Raw genomic sequence first — 21,571 nt, forward strand, 5'->3', positions numbered from 1 at the left:
TGCTGGAAACAATACCCTCTCTCCCTCACCTCGCTGGAAAACCCTGTGGGCAACCAGGGCCTTTGCTTTCTCCCATGAGCCCCCTCAGGTAAGTGAAGGTCTTCTGAGCCCCCTCATCAGCTGCAGCCCCAGCACATGGGAGAACTCACCCCGTGTGCTCTGAGCTTGGCCTTTTCAATTAGGAAATGTTATGAGAAAAGGTCTCCTCAAACACCTCTGGACCTGATTTTAATTTATGTAATACCACATTTTCATGTTAATAACAATGTGTATTTAAGACATCTGTTTGAAAGTCTGCAATGTTAATTTACTACAGAAAAAGAACGCCCATAAAAGTCTGTTATATTCTCTTTCTCTCTCCCTTTTTTTTTTTAATTAACATTTTGCCTGTTTAATGGGTGCTTTACCAGAGTTCAAATTAAAATCAGGCCTTTTATCTTTATGGCTGCTGCATAGTCACAGCTGCTCGCAGTTATATCACAGATGAACTGAGCCTAATTGAAAATAAAAATGCAAATAAAACCTACCCCATAACAGCTTTTCATGGATGGGGGCTACCCTGGCTGATTCGAGAAAAATCAAAATGACTCGCAGAGTTTGCAAGAAGCAAAACCTCAGGTCCCGTTTTTGGTGCTGAGCTTCCCCCTTGCGTTCCACTCCCGCCTAAAATGTCCCTGTGCCCAGCGCCGTGTGGCTGATGTGCCCCTTGGGGCAGTGCTGCAGACTGGGTGGCTTCACCCTCTGGCCACAGCCCAGTGCACTGAGGGAATCAAACAATATTCCATTTTATTTTTGCAGGTTGCACAAGTGCTTCAGTTTCCAGCAATTACTTTGTATTATTAATTGTCTGTTCAAAGGTGTTTCCTGCCCTATCCTAGGACAAAAGGAGAAATAATATTTCCCCCTGTTTTAGCTGCTCTGGAAGGTTATGGTTCCTGCTGTAAGGCTCCATAGTAGCCCATGGATGTTCACTCCTTTTAGCTTGTTTGCCACAACATCAGGATCAAAACTCTCTTCTTACTCTCAATTGAACCACTGCTATTCCTTTTAGTCCAGCGATTCCCCGAAATCTACTTCATCGTAATGACAGAAAGATGGAACCCTAGAAAGGCTGGGGTTGGAAGGGATCTTAAGGCTCACCTGGTTCCAGCCCCCTGCCAAGGGCAAGGACACCTTCCACTAGACCAGGCTGCTCCAAGCTCCCTCCTATCTGGCCTTGAACTATCGTCAGAATCACATCTGTGATCAGAGCCCTGCTGAGGAATTCTGCCTGTCATTGCTGCCCCCAACCCTACACCCATCCCATCAGGGTACAGTGGTGGCACTGGTGTTCCCTATAAGAAAATTTTCTCCCCTGTTTTTATATCCTTGTTACAAAATAATTCTGTTCCCGTGGACCAACACACAGCCCAAGTGCCTGTTCTGCAAATGAAGGAATTTCATTTGAGTTAATTGCTCCTGGACTGCTGAAGCCCAGAGGGAGGCACAGCTGCCACAGTTACCCTCATCCATAGAGATTCTGCCCTGCTTCCAGGAGAAATAAAGCTGGAGCTGGACATATTTTTGCATTGCTCTGAAAAGGCTCACATAAGTCTGTGTGACAGAATATGCAGAAATTGGGCCTCTTGGTGTCCATCTACATCCTCTGGAGTCCTCCCCACTACCTTTGCAAAACTTCTTGGTCTATTCTTCCCCAGTCTATGTTCTCCAAAGCTCCAGGCAAATGACATTTTACAGGTGACCCATAAACAGTTTTCCTATCAGTGTTTCAATTTAAATATTGATTAAATCATGAGGTACAGCCCTGATGATAAAGGTGTTGATAACCCATAAGAGCAATTTGTTACAAACAATGTGTTCCTGAACACCAGCAAATGTCCTTTGACAGTTATTCTTGAACCAAGAGGTCATAGTGGTTTAACTATACACAGTCCAACCCTTAAAATGTTACCCTTACCAATGTCACATTTGTCTCCAGTTTTCCCAGGTGGGCAAAGGCACTTCCCAGTCTCTGGATCACAAGGAGCATCTCTGCAGTCACACCGATGCTGGCACCACTCACCAAACCAACCCCTGTCACAGCCTGACACCAAGAAAATATTTTAGATGCACATTTGAATGGTAAGATGTACATTAAAGCCAGAGTTTTCCCAGGATGTCTCAGAGGAAAGCTCATAAACTCTCTGCTGCAGCCAGTGTAAATGCCAGGCTTAATGAAGAATAGAACACAGTGGGATAGGCATAATATTTATATGAGCTCTCCTTATGTTGAGTTTGTATAATCTGACCTATCAAAGGTATCTGTAAATCTGTCCCAGAAATGTAACAGGCACTTACTTTCATTTCTAATTAAAACTCTCTAGAAGACCATTCTGTAACAGTCAACAGGTCTGACATACACCTATTTAATAATCTTATTTGGAGTTTTAGAAGCAAATTTAGAATCAGTAAAAGGGACTTATTTTTAATAAATGACATGTGGAACTCATTGCTGCAAGACATCATGGAGACCAGGACTTTCACTGTATTAATCGGAACCAGATTAGTTAATTTCTAAGGGAATAGAACACCCAGCTGTGTAACAGGAAATCTGTCCCAATTTCAATGTTTCAGGGTATTCAGAAAGCTGACAATATGGAAGAAGTTGCACTCAACAAACAAATACTTGAGTAATTACACTGAGTTCTGTTTTGGCTTTGGTTTGTTGTTTGTTTTTTCTCTCCCATCAGAGGGGTAGCCGTACCTTTTTCACAGTGGACACCGTGATAACCCAAAGGACAAATGCACTGTCCTGTCACTGCATCACAACTCGCTCCATTTTTACAGGCACAGGTGTGAAGACAGCCCAGCCCATAAAATCCACGGGGGCACCCTGAAAAATTAAAGTGAGGAAGGTTCATGAAGAAAATCATAGCCCCCATTAAAATCCTCTGTATTCTCAGCTACGTTCCCTGGGAGCCAACAGAAGTGACAGTTAACTCTAATAATGCCGTGTGCTTTTAAACTTGTACCACCCAGCATCAGAGACATGCAGGATGTGGAAGCGGCCAGGTGATCTGGGACACCCTAAAATCCTTATCCAAACCAGCAGGGTATTTCTTGACTCCTCTGAAGCCCCACATCCCTTCCCAATTTCCCCGAGTGCCTCCACTTACTGTGCTCGCAGGAGTGGCCGTAGTAACCCTCAGGACAGTGGCAGCACCCCGTGAACCTATCACAGGTGCCATTGTGCTGGCACGAGCAGTCCAAGCTGCAGCCAGGCCCGTACTTCCCTGGGAGACATTCTGCTGGCAGGACATGGACAGAAAAACAAACAAACAAAATAACAATCACTGACCCCATGCCAAAAAACTCATATGGGACAGCTTGTATTGCTGAGAGATGATGCCCAGAGAATAACTTGCAGACTGTTCGAAGACACAGCATTTCTGCCCAACTATGATGCATTTACATACTTTGATGAGAAATTTTTATATTATGTAAATGTTTGAGCAACAATTTTCTCATGCTTCTAATATTCTGCCTTTTTTAATTTGCCTCTTCACATACTCGATGTTGAACCCACACCATGTGTTGTAAAGCTATGAAGTGAATGGTGTGTTATCTTTTTTCTTTATCTACAGCAATATTTTTCCTTAGGCACTTAGACAGTGTGAAAGAAAACAAGCTTTTCCTTCTCTATGTTACCATTGGAGTTCACATTATTCCAAGTTTAATAAAACCGGGAGAATCTTTTTCACACATAGCAACAGTCTTTCCATGTATAATGAGATATCTGCTTTCACAGAAAGAGACACGACTCAAATTACTGAAAGACAAGTCATGCAAAGGGACTGTGTCAATATAATTAACCTCAGCATCATCTCTGAATAATTTAACTTCCCACTGCTCTGATAATTTGAAGCTGAGCAAAGGAACTTAAATGAGTGCGGCCGTCCAAGTAATCAGATTCCAAACTCTGCAAATGCAAGACAAGATCTTTCAAGAACATCATATCTAATCACTATTAAAAGGATGCCTGATTAGTTGTCTTTGATTTCCAGTCAAAACACACTCAAAACCACAGTGCACTGGAGATCAAGACTCAATTTTCCAATAATTTCACTCTCTCTGTCAACAGATAAACAGCGAAGCTCTTTCTAGTGATACAACGCACAGTTCCTTATACAAGGTGTGCCAGGCTCCACTCCAGATGTTTTATCTATGAGATACACCCATGAGCCACAACTCCATGTAGTGCCACCTGCATCAACACCCTCCTGAGGCCTGGTAACCCCAATGCAGCCTGTGGGTGACTACAGGGATTTCGAGGAGTACACAAATAGAGATAAACACAAGTGGTCTGTGGAATGCCAGGTTAGCCAGACATTGGTTAACTGCAAATTTTTTAGTGCCTGTCTGCAGTTATCAGTCACTGTCCACTGAACATTCACAGTATTCACACTGTGAGTACCTCCATGTCATGTCTTTACCTATCTGCACACACACGTGCCTGAATTGGGTTTGAGTCTTCTCTAGTGCAAAGTGAAACCATTATATCTCAGAATGCTGCTAAAAAAGTGTCAGCCCTGTATGATGCTTTTATACAGGGGCACTCCCCTGTAAAGACCAGTTCTCAGTAAAGGTACTTAGGGAGTTTGAGGTGGACATTCTACAGGTATCAGGGACAGAAAGGCTGTAAATATGTTCCTAAGAGCATGTTGAGGAGCTTGAACTGTGCCAGTTATGATCTAATGATGACATTTGTCTGAATGTGAATTCAGAACTAGTTATTTGTATTTCACATTAGTAAACTCATAATTTCCCGAACATTTAAGTCAATAACTATACAGGTATCTCTTATCTACAGAGAGAAATGGGAACATAAGAAATGCCGAATTATTTTTGGGAGATGGACAGAAGGACAGATGTGGGGAGACTCTACTCTGGGCTGGCAAGAGGGTTTCTGGAGTGAAAACTGAGCTTATCCTGTTCGTGTGCTTTGTCTTGTGTAAGGGACAGCTGCCCTGGAGGAGTAAGGAGAGACTGCAGGACAAACTCAGCTGCTTTGGACAGATGTTGTCAGAACATCTGGGAAGTTAATACATGGGGCGTTCAACTGCAATCCAGTGTCAAATGAAAAGAGAACACAATGAGAGGAGGGAGACATAGGCTTCTGCTGACTGAGGAGGAGCACATGAAAGAAGACACAAAACAACATTCCCAGCAACAAAAGAATACAAAGTTGACAGCCCAAGAAATAAGAATCCCCGCAGAGGAATTTATGAGAGTTACAAGCAGAACTCACAAGGAAACTGCCTGTGAGAAAAAACCTGAAGCTCTAAGTAGGTGTAGTTCTGTGTGAGACAAGCTGCAGAGGTGAATGCAGCACTGATGCATTCCACTTCAGCAAAAACTGTCTGTCCCCTTGGTGGCTCTCTGGGGACACTTTGAACCTTGCTTGAATGTACAAATCCACGGGCATCAAAGCAGGAAATCACCTTTCTCACAGGATCTTCCAGTCCAGCCCAGCCCACAGGTGCAGTTGCCATCCACGTGGTCACAGATGCCACCATTCTGACAGGTACATGTCAGATGGCAGTTGGGGCCATACTGTCCCTGGGGACACACTACAGAGAATTAACAAAGTTTGTAAAAGAAAAGAAATTAACATCAAAAATAAACAAATAAAAAAGGATGAAGGTGACAGGGAATAAATACAAACACATCCTCCCCACAGAGTATCCCAAGTTATTGTGTCTCCCAAGATTGGTGGGACACTACTCTGTGATCAGTATCAGTTTTATCCAAACACTTTGTCTTGCCATATCTCCTCAGGCTCGTGGAGATCCCAGTGCCCTGGTGCTGAGGGTGGCAGAGCGGAGCGGGGAGATGTGGGCAGGATAAGGCAGGGTGATGGAGCAGAGAGGAACAGAGGCTGAGCACACCAAACTGCAGCGTTATCAAGCAAAGGCACTGGGAAATGCAGCTATAAACAATGTCTGGTGCTGAGCTTTATTTGCTGGGTGTTTTAAGTGTGGCACCAAGTGCCAGGGTGACCTCGGGCCCCGCTTTGTTACCTTGCTGGCAGCCAGGTCCCACGTGGCCAGGAGGGCAGGTGCAGTTGCCAGTCTGTGGGTCACACTGACCTTTGCCACAGGCACAGAACTGGGCACAGTCCTTCCCATATCGGTTTTCAGGGCAAGCTGAAGGAAAGACAGACTTTTTTAAACACCTTGATGCCAGTTTTCACACAGTTTTCTTATAGGTACAGTTGGCTTCATTTTTATTCCACCTAACATGCTTCAAAGCAGCACCTGTGAAACCAAAACCCATCCAAAGACATGACTGCTTCATTCTCTGAGACTTTACTTGAGTTTATAAATATACTCCATGGTTTCACATGGAGTATTTAGTAGGTTTCCTGACAAAAAGGTGACTGTACAACTGAAATATCAGCTGCTCATGCTTCCAGCTAAAAACATCTTTCTTTCCTTAATACTGATGTTGTTCTATATGGAAGACCAAACATTCAAACATTGCCTTTCTGTGAATAAGCTGAAAAGGACTTTACAGGGAACAGAGCTTTGGAAACAGCACAGAAATTCAGCCACACCATTTAGCTCTGGAACAGAGAAGTAACAGTAAAGTTGCCATGGAGTCTTTACCAGTTTTGCCATGACAAAACTTGATCTTTTTCCCATTTATTGAAACTAATGGCACCATAGTGTGAAGCAAAATATTGAGATAATTTCTCAACCTCGAAATTTTGGACATGAAGAAGGAACTTGAGCAACTCATGCTGAGCTGGCTCTAGAAATAAATTTGGGCAAGCAGGTTGTAATCCTGGGATGAGTGTCCTTGCTCCTATGCACGCAAAAGAGAGGGAAAATATTTTGCAAGAGATTTTTTTACAAAGCTGGAATCCTGATTTACAATTCAAGGAGGAGGTAGCTGGGATCTGTCTGTTTTTCTACTGACAAACTCTTATGCAAATGCTCCTCTCTGCTGTGTTTTGACAGAAGCAGAACATGAATGTTGGCTCACTTTTGCTACAGTCGGCTCCGATGAAACCGGGCGCGCACTCACACGTTCCCGACACGGGGTCACAGTGGCCTCCGTTCCTGCATTTGCAGGGATTTTGGCAGTTTGAACCATAAGTACCTTTTGGACATCCTGTTTTAAAAGGGAAAAAACAGCAATTAGGCTGTGTTGCTACCGGACCTGTTACATTTCTTGTCATAAGCACTTTGTTGCTTTCAACTGAAATTAGATTTTCGTTTTCTAACTCTATTCCCTTCTAGAGGGCCAGGAGTAGACATTGATGAGCAGATGGGTGCCTTGGGCAACCTGGTCCTTGGGGCAGCACTGACTCATAATGTCAAACCTCTGGAGAGCTGGACTAAGTGCTGCAGCCAAGCTGGTCCGACGGCTCCTGGCTCTGTGCTCCTTCCATTCCCCACATAGGACAGTACCAAGACAAGGCAGCCCAGTTCTACAGAGGTTTTTCTCTTGGGATTTCTCTTCCAAATGAGCCTGTTACTTCTTTCTCTCCAACAGAAAAGGAAAGATAGGGCCCTGCTCCCCCTTCCTTTAGGGCAACAGCAGCCTGGTCTGCCTGACATGGTGAGAAGCTGTGAGACATCTCTGCCTCTTTTACCAGCCATTTTATGGATGCTGGGGCAGATCTTTTAAAAATGCGTAAGGTGGAGGAGGTTTATTTCCTCTATTATCTACTCATTCCCTGCAAACCAGAGCTGGCATTGTAAGTGTTTGCCTGGAGAAGTTGTGGATTCCATCCCTGGAATACCCAAGGCCAGGTTGGATGGGTCTCAGAGCAATGTGTTCTAGGGGAAGGTGTCCTTACTTGTGGTGGGGGATTGAAATGAGATGGTGCCTTTCAACCCTGTGGATGAAAGACCATGAAAACATGCACATGACAGTAACACAGAATTTCGGAAGACACCTTATCAGGAAACAGCTACAGGAGAAAGATGGTTTAAACACAAACTCAGAAAATTCTCTGAGATAAACACCAAAGCAGTTGTATTTCCTAATTCACTAGACCCAGATGGATTGCTAAACCAGGGTTACAGGCAACAAGTTGCCCACAAAGAGGTTTTCCAGGTAGTACTGACTATTTTTGTTTCTTTTTGGACAGCTAAAATTGAAGGAACAATAAACAAAAAACCAGGAAGTTGTGAATGACCCTGCCATGCTTAGCTCACATCTTCAAGATGTTCTTTAGAGTGATGGAGGTTGGAACAGAGGGAAAGAGCTGGGCAGAACTGCTGGGCATGTGCCTTTGTCTGCCACCACTGAACCTCCACGTGCCACCAGTGAACTAAACATGCAGGTTATTTTCCTAATTTTCCAGTGTACTGGAAGAAGTAGCTGGTACTTTTAGAGCAGCATGATCATCATCAAACAGTTCCACTGGTGCTGCTGTCTCTAAATGTCATTTCTTTGCTCACTCCTTCCTTTCCTTCCCTGGCAAAAGGAAAGTCTATGGCTACTTTGGAAATCTGTTTGAATATATATCGCTCACGTCTCCAAGCAACAGATCCCTTGCAATCTGTGCATAAATAACTTCATGTATTTTCTCTTTCCTGAAGGCATGAAAGTATGGCCTGAGTGGTTGGAGAAATCTCTGGATTTTGTGAACTACTGAATAGCGAGGGAGAGCTTATGGGGAAGCTTTGAAGGGGTGCCTGTTAAAATAAAATTGAACACTGGCTTCTGCCCAAACCAGGATAGCAGATCATCAGGACTAAACAGACACGCACTTTTATAACATGCAGATACTCTCCCCAGCCCTTCTCAGCCATGAATTCTTCTTAATAAATACTTTGTCATCAGTGCTTCCATCTGTCAGTACACAAATTCTGTTTCATGTGGAAACTGGGATCAAGGATTGTGCTCTGCAACATCTATTTCATTCCCACCAAGACATGAAGTTAAGGACACACCCAGATTCAATGATTTAATCGGACTCTACCTGAGTTTCTCTTTTACTCTTCCCTTTGCTTTTGGTCGTATTTTGACTTTCTTCTTTTTCTTTAATTCTGTTTCCCACACTCCCAAACATGTTGCTTCAGCCTGGCAAACCTTCCAGAGCTGTTCCTCAGCTCAAGAGTAGTGATAGCTGCTCCATGACTGAAAGGAATGCAGTAACTCCCCCCCTTAGCAATTTATATAGTTTTTCTGCATCCTCAGTATTTTTGTTCAAGAAGGAGCAGCACAAGCAGGGCAAGCTCAGCCTCTGCAACATGCATGTGATTACTAACAAGGCCATCTCATCTGTTACTACTTTGCAGAAGAATTTCAATGCAGACAGTGAGGGCAATTTACACTGTGTTCTACCACTCCAGTAGGCTCTGCCTTTCTAAAGTGGGTTATCCTCTCACCACCAGTTATCTCATAAAGAAATTTTCTAATTGGACAGGTTCCTCTTCTTCTGTCTTATGTTTGTTTACAAACAAAAGAGTGGCAGCCAGATTTCCACCTCATTTCCAGATTTTTTTTCCTTCTGGTTTGACTTGGTTTGTCATGACCAAGAGTTCTTAAATCTTTTCATACCAATTGCACACTCTGAGACTTTTCTGACCAGTGTTTTTAACTGCATTGTCAAATAATCCCTTCTGACACATCTTGTTACCTACAGCCTAGAGGTGAAGCTGGTGATGTCCTTCTGGCTCTGGTTGTCCCCAGACCAGTCAACAACCCCACTTACTGCTTTTTATTCATTTCACCCAAGTAGATCTGCCTGTCCACCAAGTTATGGACAAGCGATGGGAACCTTATTGCTAATTTGTCTGCTTCCTCTCAATGCTGCCAAGAGACTTTCAGCTCTTCACTCCAAAATTTGAGAACATGAAAGCCTAGTTGCTCTTGGCTCCTGGAAATTTGACTTCCCAGCCAACTATACCTTTTATAGATACTTTCTTCAACCTTTTTTCACAGAACTATAAATACAGCAACAGTTGCCAGACACTGTTTCCAGCAGCATCCAACCACATGTTGACTGGACCGAAGCCCATTTCACGTGTTTGGGAGCGGTTCCCTGGGCTGGTTTTAATATTCTATTGAAAGCTTCTTCATCCTGGAGCAGCCCCAGTTCTCCTGTAGCAAGGACGGTGGGAACAGCGAGTATTCCCACCAAAGTCATGCTAGCTATCCTTGGTTTTCAGTCAGTCACTTCAGAATCAGGCCCACAATATCTCCCTTCACTGACCTGAACCTAAAAATAACTCACATTTCACTGTTTTCCTTCTATTTTTGTGTCTGTCTGTTCAATGCTCAGAGTGGTACAGGCAGAATAGGAAAAAAATAGATGAATATTTTTCTCTCTCTGTGAACATCCACCATTCCATTATTACTCCAGTAAACTTTTAACAAACCTGTATTTAAGTATTTGTTGTGCAAGACACTGTGTAGTTTTGGAGTCTCAGACAGCACAACACCACAAAGTCTCATGTCTCATACTCTATAGCTTTAATCCCAGTTACACAGAAATCCATGGCAAAATCCCTTCTGAATGTAGCAAAGCATAGGTTTAATTTTGTATTGCATCTTTTTGTATCTTTTATTTCAGAGCCTCAATGTCATTGTCAATGTTTTAAATTTTAAAATTCTGGAATAAAGTCTTAAGGATCTACATAAGTCTGAGGACATTGACAATAATTTATAATTTAGATTTAATGCTACACAAACAGGTAATGACTGCTGAGGGATTGCTACATAAAAGTAACAGGCAGACCATGATTAAGTCTTTTAAAATGATACTGTTAAATAGTTGATCTCCACTACTGCTCTGCTCGAACATTTATTATAATCTAATGTATAATGGATCCAGATGGCTCCAGTCTCGATGTTGAAGGCCAGACTTCAATCTCACTTACCACAAAAACTGATGTATGGAGGATAGAATCAATCCTTTATATTTTATTTATAATTTATATTTTAAAGAATAGCTTGTGATGATATGATGGTACTACAAATGCCCATCTCTAAAATGAGTCTCTTTGCTATTTCTACTCCAGGAATAAAGCACAGGTTTAACCCCCACTACAGATGGCTTTTGTATACAAATTGTCACCCAAAAAAGCAATTAAACCAGAGATGTGTTGGACTCCTAAGAAAAGAAAATCAGTGTTCATCAAAGAGAGAAAGGCTGAGTATGAAAGACAACAGCTATTTTTTCCCTCCCCTCAAAATGAGACTATTACAAGCCATGGAGTAAAACCAAAATTAAAGTTGTAAATAAAAAGGCACTTAACTGTCTCCTTTATTGGCTACTTTGGTATGTGTTTCCTATCAGCTGCCACATTCCACCAGAAACAACTTTACAGATGTTCTAAAATACCAGCATGAGGCAGGTGGATCTGGGAATATTTTTTATGATGGAGTGTTGGGCCAGTTGGCATTTTGTCCTCTACACTAGTCACCATTTTTCAATCCAGAGTAACAGTTGGTTTAATTTGATTGTTCCTCAGAAGGCCCTACAACTGAAGGGACTTTATGAATCACTCAGATTTATTGCCAATTGCAGCTTGTTGTTTTCTCATAACCATTTGTCCTTCCTTGAGCATGCAGAGATTTCGGGAAGTATTTTGGATTTGGTATTTGGAAATGAAAGAGCTACTTAATATTCAGGTGTAGCTGAAGATGGGAGGTGTAAATGCAGTGGACATATTTACATTCTTTGGCGTGGCATGAAACTGGAGAGAATTTACCTAATAAATCTGGGGGGTTTAGACATTAATTTAAATTTTTAATTAATTAAGTTTTTAATTTAACAATAATTAATTCAAAGTATATATTTTTAAATTCATCCCTTCTAATAATACAGGTATTTTTATGGTAAATTAAACCATTTTATGCTTACTTCTTACACTAAAATTTACTTTTATATATATACACACACATATATACATACACACACAAATATATACATATATACACATATATATACATATATATATATATATATATAAAGCTCTACTTATGCTGAAGGTAGTGACACAGCTGAACTCAAAGCAGCAGCACATGCTCCTGTGTGACTCAGTGCTCTCTGCAAAGGGCAGCAGCCCCCCAGGGTACTCACGGAGGTGGCAGTGGGCGCCGTGGTGGCCGGGGCGGCAGGAACAGTCCCCAGTCACTGGGTGACATTCCTCGTTCTCAGCAGAGCACTGACACACTCCCTTACAGTTCCTCCCATACGTGCCCGGTGGACAAGCTTTGGGAAGAAGAAATGCAAACCAATAAATTAAATTTGTCTTGGTAAATATAGCACTCAAACAAAGAGCGAGCTCAAATTTATTAAATAAAATCCCTGCCTACTGAACGACGCACTCCTGCGGGACTTTGGATTTATTACATTTACTTGGGGGTTACTTGACTGCTTGATTTTGTTTTGTTCAGTCAATTTGTGCCCAACTGTCAAGGGCCAGATACAATTTTCTTGTCACTAGAAAAAAATCATAGGGAAATGTCAGGTAAAATTGACTAAAATAACAGTATAAATCCCAAGGGACCAGGCGTGTGGATAAAGACATTCTACCTTTTGTAGAGAGTTTAAACTTGCAAAGCTGCTGCGACATCAACACCTCCAGTTTTCATTCTGCCTGTTGACAGCCACGTTGCCTACAGGTTTGGACCTTCCACATCTAATTCTTAGGTCTGACTTCCATTAAGTTGCCCTAGCTATGGGTCAGGATTTAGAGTCCTTTAGTGGGAGATATGGGACACTGATGTCAATTGTTTCAATTCTTATTTATTGTTGTTTTTCCTTTTGCTAAAGCAGGGCTCAGGCAAGGCTTTGTAAGGAGGAACAAAGTCAGGGTGTTGCAGCTGGGGTCAGAGCATGACCCTGATTCCAAAGACACCTCTGGGGGAAAAAACTCCATGCTGAATAAAAACCAGATACGGCCATTTCCATGAGCTCTGAGGGTAGGAATAGACAGTTTCTCATGGGGACAACAGAAAGCTGGGCTGCTGCTTCACTGACAGCACAGCAAGGACTGTGGGCAGAAGCTGGGCTCCACTGGCACCTCCTCAGCCTACTTGGACCCTGTTTAGACCTCAGCTACTCCCTGCCAGCCCAAGAGCTGTAAACCCAGAGAGGACAAACCCCACTAACCCAAAGTGCGGCTGGCAAAGCTCAGAACCTACCGAACGATTTGGGAGCAGGACAAGCAGCCCTTGGCCATCCTCCCTGCTGTGAGATTGTTGCCTCTCCAGGCATTGCATCATCACGTTTGCACTGACAAAATTATTTCTTAATTAATTAATTTGCAATGGAATAATTTGCATTTTTGTGACAGACTTACTTTTCTCACAGCTGTGGCCGGTAAATCCTGGGGGACAACTGCAGGCACCTGTCAGGTGGTGGCAGGGGCTGCCAGGGGGACAGCGGCACCGCTGGGCACAGCCTGTGCCATACCGGCCAGCCAGACAAGCTGCAGGGGTGACACCAACTGTTGTCAGGGCATGGGGCAAAGCCACCCCCTCCCAATGGATCCTCTGCCCATCACCCTGAGCATCTCCAGACCAACTCCATGGAACAAGGTGAGAGGAAAAATATCCCATCACCAGCTCTGGATTCGGGAGGGACTTGCACACCAACCTGAAGTTCCTTCCTTCACTCACGTTTGTCACAGTGCCTCCCTCGCCAGCCCCTCTGGCAGTGACACGCTCCTGTCTGGTGGTGGCAGGACAGGCCATGCACGCAGTCACACCGCTCCTCACACCGCTTCCCAAAAAATCCTGGGGGGCAGGCTGAGGGGAAGGAAGCAGAGGGAGCCACAGTTCAACCTGCTGCATGGGAAGCACCCACCACTGACTGCCAGCCACTATCAGCCTTGCCTGTGGTGATGTATATTTAGCAGACTGCTTGGCCAGAGAATATCAGTGAAAGAGAAGATATTAAAAACATTAAAAGCATTTAGCGCTGGCTATTAATGAGTCTGCACAGGAAAGCTTGCAAAAACTCAGTCACAGTGTGGAGTATGAATCCAGATGTGTGTGTAAGGATAGTGATGCCATTCCATTTGACACAATTATGCACCAAGGAACAGCTGTTTGAACAGTGAAAATGAGCTCTGTCCACATCCACCTCTCAGTGCAAACAATCGAAGAGAAAGTGAGGCCTGAAGAAAGAAAAGGTGGACACGGCAAAGGCTTTACAGGCCACACTGATGGCTGAGGCTTTGAGTCCTCAGCACCTGAAGAGATGTCAGAAAACTGCCTGTGTCTTGCAAAAGTCACAGTACCTCAGTGGCAAAACTGAAAGCACATTTCAAGTCACCTGGTCTCTACTGCATAGGAGATTTCAGACCTATTTCAGGGATTCAGATGGCTCTAAACATGCCAAACAGCTTTGTCAAATCTGGATCTGGATCTCTGTCAAATGCAAGATCTGTAAATCTGAACCATCACTGTCCATTTTGCTGAGCTCCCTGCAATGACCCACAGAGATTCAGCAGCAGGTGACTGATCTGGCAAATTCTCCTTAAACTCCCTCTCTTTTGTATGTTTTTTCTCATACCCCTAAGAAAAATACCTTCATTTTCTTAGCAGGCAGGGAACAGAGGTAGGAGGAAATAAAATAATTTGGACAAGGGCATGGTTGGGCAGAGACCTGCCTGTGGGGCTGAGACATGGGGTGAGTGAATGAATACTCATTGGCCTACAGAATACTGGAAAATTAGGATACAAAATAGAAAAGGACTTCATACTGTGAAGGCAGAAATGGCTGGTTGTTAAAATCAAGCACCTGCAGAAGCTGCTCTTACCAACATCACAGTGGTCCCCAGTCCAGCCAGCACGACAGATGCACTTCCCTGAGGGCTGGTCACACACCCCGTGGCGGCAGCTGCAGTTCTGCTCACAGCCCTCTCCTCCTTGCCCATCCCCACACTCTGAAATGAAACAGGCCAGGCTGGAGCAGCTCCAGGAAGAACACACTTACACCTCTGCAATATGTGAGCTATCAAAACTGGTCCTAAAAACCTTTAGTGAGAGAGATTTTGAAGACTCCCTTAACAAAATTCCCTAGAAATAGTTTTTCTCCTGGTGGATGTACTACTTTTTTCTCCTCAAATAAAGGTCATTACCTATTTTCTGTGACCCCCAAGGGGCAGAAAATAGCTTATTCTTCTCATCTGCCCAACAAATTTCCAGTACATTCCAGTGCCAATATCACATCTCACCTCAACCTTCTCATCTCTTACTAAATAAGCCCATTTTCTTCAACCTCTCCCCATTTGGTGCTCTCCATCCCTCTGTCTCCTCTTTTTCCCTGTGTTGTTTCAAACCAGTCCCCACCACAACTGAATTTCCTTGCAGAGAGACTGACCCGAGGTGCTGGAGGGATGGAGGATGTGATGAGACTCACCCAGCTCACACGCTGTCCCTGTCCAGCCCTGGGGACACTGGCACTCGCCTGTCACACTGTCACACGTGGCCTGGCCATGGCAGACGCAGCGCTGGAGGCAGTTGGCACCAAACCACCCAGGAGGGCAGGCTGGGAAGGGGAGGCAGCACAAAACCTTTCATTAGGAAGTGCAGAAGAAAGACGCAGGTTAAACACCACCTTTCCCAGCTCACACCCCTTCTTGTCCTGGAAGATGCTGTGGAAGGTACAAGCAAGTAGAAATGGGGACACGACTGATAAGGAATTACTCAGCATAAAACTGATCTAGGAATAAAATAAGAGATGAAGTGAATTAGCTGTGACCCACCAAACGAGCTTGAGATTTCCTGTTTGTACCCACAAAAAACATCCCTTGGTTCCCACCAGTTTTCTCTCTGAGTGGAGGTGCTGACTCCATAGCTCAGCTCACCTAGAAGCATCCACAGCAGCATTCCCAGCTTGGTGGCACTGCTGACAGCACAGGGACCTTGCAGGGAAGGCACAGAACAAGGGCCCTTTCTGCAAAAGGGATGGACAGTCTTTCTAGTGAGTGAGATGCAGAGGATTAGCCAACACAAGCTGCAACGCAGCCTTTCTTTGCCAGCCTCTTCTTAAGGCTTTGTGGAGTTGGGCTTGTGTTTGAGTCCCACATATAGGTCTAACTGCCCAGGCTGGAAGGCTCAATGCCTTTCACGTGTTCTGGATTTAGCCAAAGTCTGGAAAAGCACACGGGAATGATGAGAATCAGTTGGGTGCACAGGCCATAGGAAAGAAACAGAGCTTCACTGTGATGTCGTAATTTGGAGTTTTATGTACCTTTTCTCCCTTCATCAGCTTTCATAATGGGCTTTCTTTCCAGTTTCTGGCTGTTTCAGCCCCTCTGCCCTATGCACACTAAGTTCCTACACCCGGCCCCTACAATACAGCGCCGTGGATTTATTTAATGGACTGATCACATCATTGTGGATAGCAGTGACAACACAGGGCAATGAGCTGATGGCTAAAATACCGTGAGCTTCTCCCAGGCAGATGTTTTATTTTTCCCTCCTGTAATCCATCTTCAGGGGGTTGGATTTCCAACTGTACCTTCTTGGCAGGTGGCTCCTTTCCACCCTTGGCTACAAAGGCACGTCCCAGTCACGTGGTGACAGAGAGCTCCATTGTGACAGTGACAAGTGTTGCTGCAGTTCTGACCGTAGCTGTTCCCCTGGCAGGCTGCAGTGAGAGAATTCCATAAAACTCCATCAGGAAGCATCAAAGGAGGCACTTCACAGAGCAAACCTGAGCTACAACACAGTGCCAGGGAAGTCAGGTTGGAACTGGGTTTTGAACACATACTTTTCACATCATAAGTGTGCCTAAGACCATGTATAATCATAAAATCATTAATGTTAGAAGAGACTTCCAAGATCAAGTGCAGCCTTCAGACTAATACCACCATTCTCATTAAACCAAAGCACAAAGTACATCTCCTCGTTTTTCTGAAGACTTCCAGAGATGGTGACTCCACCATTCTTGGAAATATATATACATGTGTATATATATGTATATTTATATATACATATATACACACACACACACACACATATATATATATGTATATGTATATGTATATATATAAAAAAATAGATACATACCTTTGTATATAAACCCAAAAATTACCCTGACACTAGATAGAGTGATAGAGTCATTTAGGTTTGAAAAGACCTTTTAAGACCACCAAGCCCAACCATTAACTCAGCACTGCCAAATCCACCACAGTATCAGCCAATACATGGACTGCAAAGGGTATTTGAGAACAATTCTGCAAATTAAGATCACATAAAATGAAATTGCTCTGCAACACTTGCAGTGTAGAGATAATGTATCTTATGAAAGCTTTACTCAATAATGTGGCTTAAAAATATGTATCACAGCACATTCTGGAGAGGTTTGTAGGGTAGGGCTGGACCACTGGTGTGATGGATCAGCTGTCAGCCCCTGCCCTGTGGAATGTCTTTGTGCTAAACTTATGGTCCAGCAGAACCGCCAGCCTGACAGCCCCGGTATTTATTTGCATCCTGGTAAGAGAACTGACAACTTTGTTGTTTTCAGTCTTCATTTTTCACAGCTGGATGCCTTCTCTCACCCAGACTCTCGCTCTTTGGTCAGTGAGAGGTGATGTTTCCAATGAGTTTGGTTAAGCAGCTGGCTCCCAGGTGAAAACTTAAAGGAGCCATCTCACAAGTGTGCACTCACCATGGCTCCGCTTTCAGTGCTGCTGCCTGTGAAAAATGGCAGTGACGAAATTCCTGCAGTCTCCACTGCACTGGAGACTTGGATACCTTTAAATGGTGGAAAACAGACAGTACTGCTACCCTGTTTTCTTCTGATATCACTCCAAAAAAATACAAAGTGAGTTGATGGAGATGGATCACCTCCTTGCACGGTTTTTGTCCTGCCTTGCAGGGGCTCTCCTGCACTTGGACAAAGCTCTCAGAGCCTCTCATCCCTGCAGCATTTCTGGCAGGCACTGGAGAGGCCAAAAAAATCACAGATCCCTGATGCAGGAGAGTGTCCTGCACTTGCTGAATGTGACATCTCCCAGGTTAAGACCCAAATGATGACTTTTCACCCAAACCTCTGTGCCTTTGATGGTGTCAGTGAATAAGATGCAATACTGCAGGAGGACACGTCCCTAGGGACAGAAGGGAGGCATGAAACCATCTTGATCTGAGAGATGTACTTTTTTGACAGTATCTGGTCCATTCTCAGCCCTTTTCTTCCCATCTGAAGACTTCCAGCTTCCCAGCCTGTTTCTCAGACACCATTTCTCTCAGGACTCCTTTTCAACAGTGTTCATTTTTGTCATCACTTGGACCCCATTCACATTGAAACCACAAGAAAGAGAAGGAGCTCAGTCCCATCACAGCTTAAAGTTTGCTCTGCAGATGAGTCTTCATTGCCAAGTGAAAAGTTCAGCCCATCCTACAAAGCTCTGGCTCAGTTTTGGGAGCACAACTAAATATTTCCACAATACAGACCAGAACTACAGGATAACCAAGCCAAAGGAAAAACCAGCTCATCACCAGGTTCCCTGACTGGTTACCAGTGGTTGGTGTGAGGTTTTTGGAGTATGTGTGCAAAGCTCCTGTTACATTTACTAGGAAGACAAAAGAGTGTTCCAGTGAAAAATCTTCTAAGAAAGAAATTTCTGGAGTAGAAAATTTTAATTATTCTATTGGGTGGATGCAAATGCTGTTTGCTTCTTGGTGGGGCATTCCTGATTATCAAGTACTTTTCTGAAGATTAAGAAAATAAATAAGACATTGAAACTATTTCATGAAGTTCCACAACTGAATGTACAAATATCCCTGGGCCTTTTCTTCTTTCTTCATGATGAGTGAAAAGGGAAGACTCAATTCAAAGATGTAAATAATTAGTTTTCTCTCAGTGCCTTTCCTCTGTAAGGGGAGAGTTTATTTGTTTGCAGTCTTTAAAATCCCATTTTTGCATGCAGAGTAATGAATACAGGAAACAAGATTTTCTTCAGGATTGCAAGTCAACAGCCATCCAAAGTGCCCAGGACCACAGGCCAGTGATGGGCACTGATGTTCTACAGGGTGTCCAGAAGCTTTATTTTCATGCTGCTCCTGAGGATCATTGTCCACAAGATGAAGCATCAGCTTTAAAGGAATAGGGAATTTGCAAAGCCAAGTGTTCACATGCCATAAAATGTCAAATCCCTGTTACCAGCACCTCTGGCAGAACAGATCTTTCTGTACTCATTTATTTTTCAAACCACTGTGGTCTCTTTTTTTACCACAACGAACCACTTTTGTGAAGATCCTGCTGAGTCCAAACAGTTCCAGAAAGAGGAATTTTTAGTACTAATAGAATTGGAGCATATTTTAGATGTTTAATTGTGTTTGGCTTCTACAGACCATGAGCAACATGAGATTCCTGGAGGTTTGGGTTGTTTTTTTGTAAGACTGTAAATTTTGGATGGGTTTGTATAGAATCATAGAATGGTTTGGGGTGGAAAGGACCTTAAAGACAATCTAGTCCCATTTCCCTGTCATGAGCAGGGATGCCACTCACTAAATCAGGTTGCTCAGTGTCCCATCCAATCTGGCCTTGAACACTTCCATGGGTGGGGTATTCAGAAAAGAAGGTTACATCTCTGTCACAAAGAAATGCCAAATGTCAGGTGCTCACTTCTGTGTCACTGAGGCATCACAACACTCAGTGAAACAGTTTATTAAAAAAAACATGTTAGGAAACATACTTTTCCTAAACCTTTCTTGAAAACATAAAGTATCTTAGGTGGACAGTCAAAAAAAATCAGAAATAAAATCTCAAAACAGAAACTGAAGCTGAGGCAGGTCTTGTTTGGCAGATTTCATCCCAGATTAACATAATTCATTTTCAAACAACTGAAACCCATGGTCTGGTAATGGAAAGCATTAGGTAGCTCCAACAAAAGGCATCACCGTCCGTATTGCCCGTAATTAGATAGCAGAGTATAAAATGCACTGCATGGCTGGCTTAAGATCAATTCAAATCCCATGATGTCAAAATTATTCCTCAATATCCTCCAGCACATTGCCTGCAATCTGATTACTTCCACACGAGTCCTGTCCTTCCAGCTGCCAGAGCTGGTGGGTCCCAGCAACCAGCAAGGTGAATATTAAACATGCAGAGAGGATGAGGAGGGGTGAGCTGCCTCCCACCCCTGGCTGCCTCCCACCCCTGGCTGCCTCACCCTGAGCAGCTCTGGAGCAGCATGGACGAGGTCCAGTCATAAAATCAAAATGAAGATTCATCTCTTAGCCAAGAGAAAAGGAGGTTGTGCTCTGCACTGTTAACTGACCTCACTCTCTTACTTACAGAGACCTTGGAGGCTTTGGCATCTCCACCAGCATGAGGAATAAATCAGCCAGCATAAAGTTCTAATGGCTCAGGCACAAGTTAATAAATAGGGGTTTTACCTGATGTGAGTAGGGGAGGGGGCACAGGAGGCCATGGACAATGAGCTGCATTTCTTAATTGAATTTAATGAAATATGTAACAAAGTTTCCTGTCCCTAATGCAGAGTGAGGAGTGGGGAAGGGGCAAGGTGACACATGGCAATGCCATGGCTCAGCACTAAAACCAGGCTGTGACCAAGGAGCAAACATCACACCTGCTCAGCAGCACCTTTTCTGCTCTGTGGGATGGCTAAATAACTCTAGCTCTGTATTTGTATTGTGGTCAGTCCATTAATCTACAGCCACAGGGTGTGTTACCATCATCATCTTCAGGTGGTGGGTGATGGAGAGCCAAGTGTTCCTATGGGGGGCATGAGGAGGCAAAATGTCTTAGCAGAAATGTCTAAAATCTGGAAAGATTGAGGAGCACTGACCCACCTGTAAATTAAAGAGCAGAGGATTTTGCAGGAGAAGCCCTTTCAGAAGATGGGTTGTGTTGTGTGGTGGGGGCAAATGAGGGAAAAATATTACAAAGAGCAAGTGCTGCCCTCAAACAGGGCTGATGATAAAATGGCATATGGCTGGAGAAGAGATGCTTCAATACAAGCAACATTTCTCTCTAGTTCCCAAATTAAATCAATTTTCTATTGCAGAAAACCACAACCCATGGATTCAAGAAGTGTTCACAAAAGAGTTCACAAACAACCAGAGTTGGCTCCTTGCAGAACTGCTCTGGAGCCCAAATCTACATCACAGTCCTGCAGACTGCAGTTGTATTTTCAAAAGAAAGTTTAGACCATGACATCATCCTAAAGTGAAATGAGGAAGCTGAGAGGCTAAAACCTGAAAATCTTAACAAAATTCCACATATTTGCTAAACTTTGCAAATAAGCTGTTATTTCCAGATTTAATGTCATGTAACTAAACAAAATAACATAATTTCCCATGAAATAGTGTGAAAAATTTCTCAAAAGAGACAATTTTATATATGCATGCACACAAACACCTTATTAGCTTAAACATTGTGGGATAATTCATACTTGTGAACATCTAGGAAGTTGACATTTGTTTTAAAACAAACAACTTTTCTAATAATTACTTAAAAAACTACTCAAAGAAAAAAATAATCTCACGTCTGATTTGTCGACTTTGTGCATTTGTAACCTGTCACTTTATAATTGATAATTAGATGAGATACACCAGAAACAGATACACAACATTTCATCTC

At 43.4% G+C, this 21,571-nt stretch overlaps 1 protein-coding gene across 1 annotated transcript in view; it reads right to left on the reverse strand.

The window, feature by feature from the left end:
• The window catches only part of LOC139676896 (multiple epidermal growth factor-like domains protein 6), a 187,656-nt gene that overhangs the window by 1,242 nt on the left and 164,843 nt on the right, over nucleotides 1-21,571 (reverse strand). Inside the window, exons 24-35 of the mRNA XM_071566327.1 lie at nucleotides 16,481-16,609; nucleotides 15,377-15,505; nucleotides 14,775-14,900; nucleotides 13,630-13,758; nucleotides 13,311-13,439; nucleotides 12,086-12,217; nucleotides 7,027-7,155; nucleotides 6,060-6,185; nucleotides 5,481-5,609; nucleotides 3,156-3,284; nucleotides 2,744-2,872; nucleotides 1,958-2,083 (exon numbers count right to left, since the gene is read on the reverse strand). Coding sequence (XP_071422428.1) covers nucleotides 1,958-2,083; nucleotides 2,744-2,872; nucleotides 3,156-3,284; nucleotides 5,481-5,609; nucleotides 6,060-6,185; nucleotides 7,027-7,155; nucleotides 12,086-12,217; nucleotides 13,311-13,439; nucleotides 13,630-13,758; nucleotides 14,775-14,900; nucleotides 15,377-15,505; nucleotides 16,481-16,609 — 1,542 coding nt within the window. The remainder of the gene's footprint in view (nucleotides 1-1,957; nucleotides 2,084-2,743; nucleotides 2,873-3,155; nucleotides 3,285-5,480; nucleotides 5,610-6,059; nucleotides 6,186-7,026; nucleotides 7,156-12,085; nucleotides 12,218-13,310; nucleotides 13,440-13,629; nucleotides 13,759-14,774; nucleotides 14,901-15,376; nucleotides 15,506-16,480; nucleotides 16,610-21,571) is intronic.

This window comes from Pithys albifrons, chromosome 11, assembly GCF_047495875.1.
Source record: "Pithys albifrons albifrons isolate INPA30051 chromosome 11, PitAlb_v1, whole genome shotgun sequence".
Taxonomy (NCBI): domain Eukaryota; kingdom Metazoa; phylum Chordata; class Aves; order Passeriformes; family Thamnophilidae; genus Pithys; species Pithys albifrons.